The sequence below is a fragment of the Solanum stenotomum genome, unplaced genomic scaffold, assembly GCF_019186545.1.
Source record: "Solanum stenotomum isolate F172 unplaced genomic scaffold, ASM1918654v1 scaffold23477, whole genome shotgun sequence".
Lineage (NCBI taxonomy): Eukaryota > Viridiplantae > Streptophyta > Magnoliopsida > Solanales > Solanaceae > Solanum > Solanum stenotomum.
Window position 1 is genome coordinate 20228 of NW_026027520.1, and position 11997 is coordinate 32224.

Genomic DNA, 11997 nt, shown 5'->3' on the forward strand with positions numbered 1-11997 from the left:
TAGAACGCGATAAGATGAAAAGTCATATTGGACTTTGGTGAAACTCTGTAAACATCAAACTAATATTAGACCTTTCAAAATTATTCCAATCATATTGGTACTATTTGGTTAATCTTTGATCTTTATTTAAAAACGTAATGAAAGAGTACTCACATTGGACTTTGGCGAGACACTCTAGACATTTTTTGTGTTACATGTTAAAAATTATTAATATCTTATTGTAGTCATGTTTCGATATTCAAAATAGATTCCATCAGGCTCCACTTTCCATTTTCATTGGGTAGTATATTTTGGAACAAAATCAATTGCTTCGTCAATACAATAGATTGGATTGGATTGTTAAATACAGTAGACTTTCTTTATCATCTCACCAAAAGTGACAAAAGAATGAAGTGTTAACACACACTTTAAATTGCTAATCGAAATACTTTCCCACTTCAGGGAAATGATATCCAAGATCATCGTCTCCAGATGCACAATAAACTTCTAGCTAAGTAGAAGGTTCAGGAGGACAAAGAAGATTGTATATTCACACCTTGTGCTTCTCTCCATAGACCGGCCCACGTGGCGCCCTCACAATTCAGGAAAGACATTTATCTTTTCCCACCTCCGATTGCGATTTGTTTCCTTCACTTCCTCTGTTTACTCTGCTATTTTTCCCTTTGCTTCCTTTGTTTACTGTGCCACTTGCTTGTTTGGTATAGGCATCGAAAGACAAACTCTATCTTTTTCAAACCCTTTTCATTCCCTTTAATTTCTCATAAGCGTAGCTAAAAAAATTGTAATTACTTGGACAAATATCCAGAAACTGATGTCAACAAAGTTTCATTGGTATACAAAATCAAAAAGGTAAATGCATATTATCGCATAATCTTTAATCATTAACCACAAATAATTGTACGTGGTGAATTGAATTTACAAAACCGCACAAAGCGCAGGTAACTTACCTAATTTATAAAATATCAAGAATGATCTAAGTGTATCTGCTGATAGAAAAGATTACACACACCACATCCTTGTGTTGTCCCAATTCAGGTACCTACCTGCTAATGGATATAGATTCGTTTCACAAACTGTTCTGTTACTTCCTTACTTAATGACTCTGTTGTGATTGAGGAATATAACTTGGATTATAACCCCCGCGAAAATGTTTTTGTTCTGGATTTAGTTAATGGATTGATTTGATTTGCCCTTGGGTTCACTGACATGTTTATATGGAATCCGTCGATTAGGAGTATCGGCACATTGATGGTTTTGGATATGATGAATTTCAGGATGATTATATGGTAGTCTGTATTTTCAAAACTATAAATTCAGATCAAGTTGAGGCCAGCTTATAGAGTTTAATCACGGATTCTTGGAAAAGCATTGATGGTTGCCCGAGGGAGGGGCTATCAAATGTTTCAGGTAAGCTTGTGAACGGGAAACTCTATTGGGCTGCTACTACTGCTGGTCTTAATGCATATGAGGGTGGGTACATCATTACTTTTGATTTGGCTAATGAGAAATGGGGAAAGGTGGAGAAGCCCAGCTGTGCAGAAGGAGGTAGGATTCCGTCGATGGGAGTGTTGGGAAATGATCATATTGCTTGCTAGGCATATCTTCTCATATGCTAAAACATTCGATATAGAATTTAGTTTGTCTTGTCCCACACCGGTGGCAGAAGACGAATACAAACATTTAATAAGAGCTCAACTGACACTGTATATCGCTAAGCCCAGTAGCACGAGTTTGGAACCCAAGTTGTGGCGGCAAGATGATTGGGACAAGCCAAATCTTCAGCCTTTGACACATATAGTGCTGAGGATTTGACTTTTTCCAATCATCTTGTTGCTCCAACTTGGATCACAATCTTACGCTACTGAGCTCTGTGATATACAGTGTCTGTTGAGTTCTTATAAAATATATGTATTCGTCATCTGCCACCGGTGTGGGACAAGACACACACTAAATTCTACATTGAATATTTTAGCATATGCGATGCACTAAATTCTACATTGAATGTTTTAGCATATGCGATGATGAAGACGAATACATATATTTTATAAGAACTCAACAGACACCGTATAGCTCAGTAGCGTGAGCTTGTAACCCAAGTGGAGCAATAAGATGATTGGGACAACTGTACTATTTGGTTTTGCTGTTTTTCCTTGTTGCTCACATATAAACAGTTTTTACTAGTCATCATGTGAAATGATCACTCAGGTGCTTGTTAACTGTTATGTACTTTTGATATTTCAGGAGGTGGAAAGCTGATGTTGAAGAGCACGTATTCCATCTCTGCCGATCTGCACGAATCAAGACGATGCTTCCCTATTCTTCATGTTTGCTGAATTTAGTATTACCTATGTTGTCGCTGCGATAAAAGTTGAAAATGCTTCTCCTTCCCTTGAATATCTGTTATATGTAGTATCTTGAGATTGTTGTATCAAAGGGTTGAACAAGTTTCTCCTTCCTTTGAATATCTGTTGTATGCTGTATCTTGAGATTATTGTGATAAATTTCTTTTATATATATGACAATGTTAGTGCTTGATTTGTTTAGCTTGTAATGAATTTCCAGAGTACAAACTTTAAAGGGACAAGTTTTTTATGTGAATTGTGTAGGTGTGCTTCTTCTTTCCAATGTAACTTTTTGATTCCATGTACACTCAAACATCTCTGCAACGGCATCATTTGCTTAATTCTTCTTCCTTCCGTATCTGAATAGAAAATCCTCTCAATGTGACCTGATTGTTTTCCTTACAGAGTACCCATAAGAGTTAGATGGAGACTTTGTTATCCACTGATTCAGAATCCCAAACTTGGTTTCTATGACTTTTCTCCGTAGAGCTTGATCCTCCCTTGTGAATATCGATCTCCATAACCATTTACGAAGGAGACTGTCATTTTGAAGTTTTAAGTTTGTTACTTCGAAACCACCAGCTTTTTGCCTGAGGTACCCCTCCAAAGTATACTGAACTTTTCCGTTTGTTAGCCTTTAATCGAGAAGTCATATAATACATGTTAAAACAGTGTTGGATATGAGCAGCAGAAGGCGAATTACCTCTTGCAAACCTGAGGTGAGTAATTCCCAGCTTACTACATCTCGGATGGAATTTGAAGCTCTTTTTTCTTGCTTAAGTCCATTTAGACACCTACTTAGGTACTCCATGACAATAGAAAACAGGTAAGGATACATGAGATCTCCTCGTCCATCTCTCTTAGCAGCTGGAAAGGGAGGAACTTGTGCTTCACAGATGATGCTGGAAATTACCTTCGGTAATCTGGCTGCAGGGATCTGAGATATGATTTTGTAGAGCATAGAGCAACAAGCTATAGGCCTAAAATCCTTTGCAGTACAGTTTATAAGACTACATTCAATTACATCTTTTTTTATCAGGCATCAAGATTGACGGTTGCCAGTGGCGTTATTCAATTGAATATCTGTTGTATGTTGTATCTTGAGATTGTTGAGACAAAAGGTTGAACAAGCTTCTCCTATGCGTAATTTCTTCATACCTATGACATTGATAGTGCTGGTAATGAATTTCCAAATGATACATGCTTTAAAGGGAAGAAACTTGAAAAATGATTATTCAGTAGTATACTTGTGGTGTTTTGTTTGAGAATTTTTCTCTAAGCTGACAAAATTCCTATATATAAGGGTCTAGTTTTCGAGTTGTTTGTCCTCGTTTTACAATAACAGAGGAATTAGAAAATTAATGTATTTATTCAACTCACTTTGGAAATGAGCATATAAGGAAAAAGCATTTGCTTGCTTGGCATATCATCGCATATGCTAAAACCTTAGTGCGTCTTGTCCCACACCGGTGATAGAAGACGTATACATATAATTTATAAGAACTCAACAGACACTGTATATCGCTGAGCTCAGTAGCATGAGCTTGTAACCCAAGTGGGAGCAATAAGATGATCGGGACAAACCAAATCTTCAGCCTTTGACACAACTAGTGCGTTGGTTTGGGTTTATAATTAATAATAAGCGGTTCTTGGTAATAGTATGAAGTATTATTATTCCGACACTAATAAATAAATAATAATAGTACTTTGACATGGCAGTAAGCTGTGGGAGTTGATGGGGTAACTCGCCCCTCATTGGCTGGCTTAACAGAGCAGCGCTCTCACTGTCTCACATTACATGACAGCTTCTGATGGCTGTCAAAGACCAGTTCACGCACACTCCCGACTCATCACTAGAAATGTCAGGCAGTTATCGGTTTGGACCGTCATCTTTTTATTTGACCAAAAATTAGACTTCAAAGTCCATTCCAATCATATAGGTTTCTCATGAACCAAACAGTTTTGGATCAGAGTCGACTCCTACGTACTTGAAAGGCAGTTCTCCACAGTAAGTTCAATAAATATCGAACTTACTGTGGAGAACTGCCTTTCAAGTACGTAGGAGTCGACTCTGATCCAAAACTGTTTCGGTTCCGCTAAGAGAAAAATTCTCAAACAAAGCAGCACAAGTATACTACTGAATAATCATTTCTCAAGTTTCTTCCCTTTAAAGCATATATCAACTAGAAACAAATCAAGCACTAACAATGTCACATATATGAAAGAAATTCACGCATAGGAGAAGCTTGTTCAATCTTTTGTCTCAACAATCTCAATATTCAACATACAACAGATATTCAATAGAATAACGCCACTGGCCAGAGTCAATCTTGATGCGTGATCAAAAAAGATGTAATTGATTACCGAAGGTGATTTCCAGCATCATCTGTGAAGCACAAGCTCCTATCCCTTTCCAGCTGCTAAGAGACATAGATGAGGTGATCTCATGTATCCTTACCTGTTTTCTATTGTCATGGAGTACCTATGTAGGTGTCTAAATGGACTTCAAATTTCATCCTAGATGTCCTAAGCTGGGAATTACTCACCTCAGCTTTGCTAGCTGATGACTTGCTATTGATTGTAAGAGGTGATTTGCCTTCTGTTACTCATATCCAACATTGTTTTAACATGTTCTATATGGCTTCTGGATTAAAGGCTAACCTAACGAAAAGTTCAGTATACTTTGCAAGGAAGTGTGTACTCCAAAATGCATTGGTGGACTTCAACTTGTGTAATATTAACTTCATCTCAATTTCCCCCCTCATGGCCTTAGCTTATTCAGAATGACTTTCAATGTTTCTGCATGCCTTATTGCATGTTTGTTTTGTATGTGTATATTTTCTTTCTAGAGGGATATTAATGTAGTTGTTTAGTTAATAATCTGTTTTTTTCTTTCATTTGGGGTCATGTGGACTTCACAGACACGAAATACTCCAATAGTACCGCCATTTTCTTCCATATTAGAAGGTAACTATGAACCTTTACTTTTTCAGTTATTACGCCTTTTGGAAGGGATGTACTAATTTTAGTATCAGTACAGAGTGTTGTGAAGTACTGTAGTAGAAAAGAAAAATTCCCACGAATCAGGATGCGTATGAAAAATCTTTCATTTGTGAGGCTGTAATTCTTTTTTCTTATACATAACTTGGAAGTTCTGGTTTTAGCACTTGTTTCCTTGTTTGAGTTTTGGCACTTTTCTCTTTGCTTTAGTTTTTTCATGAGAGTTTTTGTTTTGAGTAGCTTGGTAATATTTCTTGGCTTGTAAATGTTCTAGATGGAACTGATCCAGATGCGGTGGCAAAGTCGTTGCATAAGTTTGTGAAGTATGGGAAGAGAAACAAAGAGTTAGTGGCTGAGTTGCTAGTTACACTGCTGGTCAAGGTATTGGGAATCCAGTAAATCTGGCTCATTATGGTCTCGTTTCATTGCAGTTATTGTCGATTGAGAAGCTATGGGCCAAAGGACTATGTTCAAGTACCTATGAAGCATCTTGACTCTCTAAAACATGGGACTCCAAAGTTTGCTGCATCAGTGCAGTTATCTTTCACTTATTGATGTCATTTGTGCTAAGTAATCTTTCAAAGTGCTGTATTAATGGATTATCGTGATCTTTACAGGTTGAGGATTTCACTGATCGGTCTCAAAATGCTGCAAGAGCTGTTGGGAAAGCAGAAGTGATACGCATATACAAATGTATCCAGCGTACTAGCGAATACATTTCTGCTTTTATGGATGGCCTTGTCGAAATACCCACATTAAAATATCAGTTGTTTGGACGTGCTGCTCCCTTTCAAGACGGTTCTGAGACAAGGAACATTATAGAAGATGGAAATACAACCACTGTTCCTTGTACGGATATCAAGAAGCAGGATCAAAGTAAAGAAAGCCAGAAAGGAATTCAGTCAACTGTAACTTCTGAACCTATCACGACAAAAAGAAAATGGTCTACCGAAGGTTGTGAAGGATTAACTTCAGTGAGCTGTGGACAGTCAAGAGGAAAATGGTCTACTGAAGGTTGGGAAGAAGTACGTTCAGCGAGTTGGGGACAGCCTAAGGAGAATGGTGGACCACCCGACTCTCCTTGGTCAAAAGGAAAATGGTCTACCAAAGGTTGGGGAAAATCATCTTCAGCGAACTGGGGACAATCAAATGGGGGCAATATACCACCAGACTCTATCTGGACAAAAAGGAAAAGATCAGATGAAACCCGGGGAGGAACTTCTTCTTCTCAATGGTTGGGAAAATCAGACACAAAAAGTTGGCCCAAAAGAAAGCACAACAATAAGCATGCACCTAAGGCTAAGTGGTCGAAAATGCAGACAAGAGGTTTGGGAGGAAGCTAAATTAACCATTTGGTTCTGGATTAAGTAGGTTGCATGTATCTAGTTGAATCATCTGCAACAACTTTTACATTCTTGCTAAACGTAGGGAATATTTCTTATGAGCTAGGTAATGTATCCGTCGTCATCCTCTTGTTTTTGTATTGGTCCATTAGGACATTTTGTACAGATCGACCTAGCAATAACTTTAGCAAGATGGAATGTTAACTGCTCAATGTACATTTAATTTTATGTACCTTATGAACATCAAGGAATTGAAGGAAAAATAGATTCTCAAGAAGTCAATTCTCTCTCTCTTGAGATCTACTTTACTATGAATAACAGAGGAAATAGTAGATTTCATTCATGTTGTCAATAAATGTCTCAAATAAAAGTTACCCAATTTGATGTGTAGAGTTATTCGATACTCGTACTGGCAAGAGATAGCTAGTGTTCGATATAATAGTCGAAATGTGTGCTATATGAACCCCACGCCATCATTATAAAAATAAAAAAATAAAAAAGAAAGACAATCAATTAGAAAAGTTCCATCAAATTTCTATGACAGTAGAAACTTGATTCCAATAAAAAACATACTAAAAGAAACAAGGTTTTTAAGTTCTAGCTGAACTTAACAAGTTAAGCCCAATGCAGAAAGCATCTCGCATTCACGCAAGGTTTCGAAAATTTATTTAACAACATAGTCTAATATAATAATACTAAAAATCTAAATTTTGTTGCCTCTAACAGTCTTAATATCATTGGCAATAGCTATAGCATCCATTGAAATACCAGCAATCCCTCTTTTTGAAAATCCAGCACAGTAGAGCCCATTCTCTCCTTTCCAATTTATCAATGTGCCATCTTCAAGGAATATTGAGCTATAGTCCTACATACAAAAGAAAAAATTGTACATTAAATTAATAGTAAGTGAAATTAGTAATCAGGAAAACTTATCGAGAAAAACTTATCCACACACAATATTTATAGGCAAGTGGAAAATTTCAAGACTCAAAGTTAGAATTAAAAAAAAGAAGAACATAGTGATAATTTGCAAAATGTACCTTTAGCCACTTGGTAGCAATATTCTTGTATCCAGTAACAAAAATGATTGCGTCAAATTGATGTTCATCTCCATTGTCAAACACTACTGTATGTTCCTTTATGTCCGATATTCCAGGAAGCACCTAATCAACAATTCACCAAAAGTTATTTCACAAAAAAAAACCAAGTATTATTTCCTTTTTTTATGATAGATTATTAATGCATATTGAATGAACTATTTACACAAATTTATTGTATTGGACAAAATTACTAAATTCTACCGATTTCGTAACAATAACAGTTAAATTGTTGCCCATGATAATGAACATGTATTTTTACTCTTCTTCATTAAGTACTACTACTAGGTTCTTGAAAGTAATCAAATTTGAACTCGTGATGTGCACCTAACCATACATCACAGGTTGTACTTTTACTATAAGACCAAAACCCTCGGAGAAACTAAAGCCATATGTTTTTCACATATTCTTTTTCAAAATAGAATGAAATAAAATAAAGATAGTATCATACCTTAATCTGTCCAAGTTTAATCTTGTCAATAGCACCAACATCAATTACTGGGGATCTACCTTTTGATATTTTAAAGGAAAATGGGCCTTCTTCTGGTTGGGGTATTCCTAATTCTGCTAAATTTCCGAACTTAAATTTTGTGTACTTTGCAATTACAGTATCAACCAAAGATATTGGTAAATATTTTAGTAACAACATTGCAGTGTACACCATCTCCCTTGTTAGAACATGAATCTGCAAAAACATTAGGACAAAATATATTAAAACTTTTAGAATTAACAATCATATTTATCAAAAAATAATAATTGATTGTGCATGTGAAAAACTTGCATCATCTAACTATAGAAAAGTTATAGCACTTTGGGAAAACACCATGAACTATAATGTACATATTTACGAGTGTAAGTTTCATATTTTGACGATATATTAAAAAAGAAGTATAAAATCAGATCAATTATAACGTAATTGTATATAACTTGTAGTATTCAAAAACATAGATCAAAGTTGGTAACTGGAGTTATCAAGGGTTCTAAAAAAAGAAATATATATGAGTAATACACGAAAGATTAAATTAGAAGAGAAATCAAAATTTCATATACAGTTAGTGCAAATAATTTTTTGTGCTATCATTTACCAAGTCATCCAACTGATATCTATAGATATGTTTCTTCAAAATTATGAGATTCAAAATCTTAAAAAGTAAAATATGTTATCTTTGCAACATGTAAAAATGACGATGTATAAAATTGATAATAAGACAAACTTAGCAAAAATCAAGATTCTACTTATAAGAAAAAGAAACCCTAGTTCTTTTTCTTCGAATTCAGTTCCTTAAAGTAAAAAATATATGAGTTGTTTATACTTATACTAAACAACTTGTCACCTCATCAAATCCTACTCTTCTTTTTCTCACGATATAAAATATCCGATGAGACCTGAATTTAAAATTTCTAATTTTGTGCGATTTTGAAATGGAATAATGTGATATTTCTATGTTTTTAGGATATTTAAATATCTATCCCAAATTTTTGTATTTACGATAATCCAACACCATATTCCTTAATCACTTTCTAGTCAATCAGTATTCCCTTTTTAAAGAACAATTGATTTCATTAAATCAACTTTGAATTCATAATCGAGGTTGTTTTTACAATTTTGTATAGTGCTTGGAGAGTATGTTTGTGAAATTTAACACAAATGACGAATCGGTGGAAATTATTGGAGGTTAAGCTAATTCTGTGACATCTTGCAATTTGAAATAACTACGAAGAAGCTTAAATTTGGAAATAGTCATTTTTGGAAAGAATTCAAAAATCTGGAAAATTGATTAAGTATGGAAAAAAAGAGAGTTTTTGGTCAACTTTGATCAGTTATAACTCATATCTCAAGATGAGTTAGGTGTATTTCCAGTTATGTTTGGAAATCCCTTGGAATGATCTTTCCAACGCCGCCGAGTTTGCTCGATTTCGAGTTCGTATGAGTGAGTTATGCCCTTTGAAAGTTGGGCTGTTGGAACAGGGCAGTTTAGTCCGAATTTGTAAGGGTATTTTGGTCTTTTCCCTAACCATTTATTTTGGATATATTAAGGTTTTAGACTGATTTTAAATCAGTTTTCCTTTTTAAAGTGAGAGTTAAGGTTCTTGAGAGAAAAGGAGAGAAGAGGAGAAAGGAGAAGAAGAGGAGAAAGGAGTAGAAGAAGCAAAGTCCGTAAGATCGTCGTGGTTTTCGTCTGGGGTGATCCCTATTAAGGTATGTGAGATCATAGTGTTGGGTTGGTTCATTCCCCCACACGCCAAACTCGTTTTAATTTCCGAGAAAAGATTTGGTTGTGTTTGTTGAAGTCTTGTGGTTGTGTTGAGGTTCTTGTTGATTTGGGACATGTTTCCGGTCGTGTTTTCGAGTTGAATCTATTGTATGTTGAGGGGTTTTATGATTCTTAGTGTTTGGGCTGTAACCTTTGAAGTTGAGGTGGTTTAGAGTTGGAAAAATGAAGGAGAAAAGTCATTTTTTTGGGAAACAGGGGTGAGGCGTCGCACCTACTAGCGCGCCCCAAAAGGGACTCTAAAGTTCCCTCCTTGGGGCGGCGCGCCTAGCAGAGCGCCCAGCAGGTCCCTCTGAAGTTAGAGGGCTGGCGCTCCGCGCCTCTCAGAGGGCCAAGGACGCCAAGTCTTCCCTTTCATTCCCCACTTTTTCATGCATGTTCCTTGGTAATGTACCTATGTTTTATAGTTGTTTTCAACACTCCAAGGTACGTCTAAACGTCAAGAACTCATCCATAAACATGAGATCATTATCCTTGAATTCATAATCCAATTCGAGGAAAGTTCGGATCAAAGTCAAGTGAAGTTAGAGTCAATCTTAGATGTTAAGAAGTAAGTCCAAGCAAGTCTTTAAAGTTGTTCAAGAGTCTTTATTGAACGTTTTAACTTCATTTTAAGGCTCGAGTTTCAAGTTAAAGTAAAGAGTATAGAGTTTCAAGTTAAGCCAAGAGTATAAAGTTGAGTTCATTTCTCAAAAGTTATTAGGGAACTAAGTATTCCCAAAGAAGTTTTAAAGAAATGTTTTCACATTTAAAAAAGACTGGAAACTGAGATTTCCAAAGAGCCTTCAGGCTAGTTTTCCAGAAAAACAGTAATCGCTTACTAAATGAAGCAAGAGAGGAAACTGAGATTTCCAAGATAGCCTTTGAGCTAAGTTTTTGAGTAATTATCTCAAATCAGCAGGAAGAAATATGTTTTAAAAATATAAGAGTCAGTACATTTTTGGGAGTAGTATTGAGCACCGAATTGGGGGAGCGTTCAAAGAACCCACAACCCCCATAGAACCATGTAGCTATCATGGGTAGAAGAGGTTCATCCTTTTAGATGAATCCTTTCCAAATTAGACTAGTGGATCCATTAGGTAGTTCAGGTCCTATACCTTGGGCCAGGTATAGGATGCTCTGGCAGCGTGAGGTTGATCGCTGTATCATCACTATAGCTCTTATGTGATGGTTGTCGGTTAGAGAAACTCCCACAACAATTTATATACATCAGTTCATTTGTATTTCTACATACATCTCATGCTTATTGTATCTTTGTCTACACACAGAGTTTATAACATGTTTTAAACAGCTTCTCTTTATATTGCACTTGTTTTAAATTGCCTTATATTGAAATGAGTCAGTCCGGTTGAGTTGAGTTGAGTCAGGTAAGCTATTCAGTTTCTTCTAGATTTCCTTCTAGCCTATGTTGCTTAGTTTTCCAGCTCGCATACTCGTACATTCAATGTACTGATGCCAGTTGGCCTGCATTTTATGACGATGTAGACACAGGTACCCCGAATCAGCATCCAGCACGCCGTTGATCCAGTTGAGCACTCCAGAGTCAGTGGTGAGCCTCCTTGCTATCTGGAGGACTCTGTTATTTCGTGTTCCTAGTTTTGTTTTATTAGGATGTTGTGGGGTCTGTCCCAACATCCTTCTCAATGTTATAGAGGCTTCATAGACAGTCGGTCAGTTAGTATTGAGTCTCTCATCTATGTATATATGTAAATATTCTATTTTGACACACGAGTTTCCTTTTTGGCCATATTTTATAAGTTAGGTTGTTTTGATGACCTTTCATTGCTTTGAGTTATTCTGTTGAGTTAAGTTTCCACTGAGTTAAGTAAGCCAGACCAATGGTTCTCTTAGAGGCCAACAATGGTCTTCCGAGTGCCGGCCACGTCCAGGGTGTAGGCTCGGGGCGTGACAAATTCAAAAATAATTTTTTTGATAAGAAATA

At 36.2% G+C, this 11997-nt stretch overlaps 1 protein-coding gene and 1 pseudogene across 1 annotated transcript; one reads left to right on the plus strand and one right to left on the minus strand.

Annotated features, from left to right (window-relative positions):
- The first annotated feature begins 1419 nt into the window (after window positions 1-1419).
- On the plus strand, window positions 1420-6685 carry LOC125851215 (uncharacterized; annotated as a pseudogene).
- A 703-nt stretch (window positions 6686-7388) lies between these two features.
- LOC125851213 (probable indole-3-pyruvate monooxygenase YUCCA10) lies at window positions 7389-8446 on the minus strand. Its single transcript, XM_049530990.1, has 3 exons — window positions 8234-8446; window positions 7726-7848; window positions 7389-7550 (listed from the first exon to the last, which is right to left on the minus strand). The coding sequence occupies exons 1-3, from the start codon at window positions 8444-8446 to the stop codon at window positions 7389-7391; spliced, it is 498 nt and encodes a 165-aa protein (XP_049386947.1).
- Between the last annotated feature and the right edge of the window lie 3551 nt (window positions 8447-11997).

Bases quoted from the DNA above. Each gene is read 5' to 3' on its own strand.
- LOC125851213 (XM_049530990.1), bottom strand. From the start codon at position 8,446: ATGGTGTACACTGCAATGTTGTTACTAAAATATTTACCAATATCTTTG. The intron at 7,849-8,233 runs GTATGATACTAT...ATTGTTGATTAG, and splicing joins TTAAACTTGGACAGATTAAG to GTGCTTCCTGGAATATCGGA. The intron at 7,551-7,725 runs GTACATTTTGCA...TTTTGTATGTAG, and splicing joins TTGCTACCAAGTGGCTAAAG to GACTATAGCTCAATATTCCT.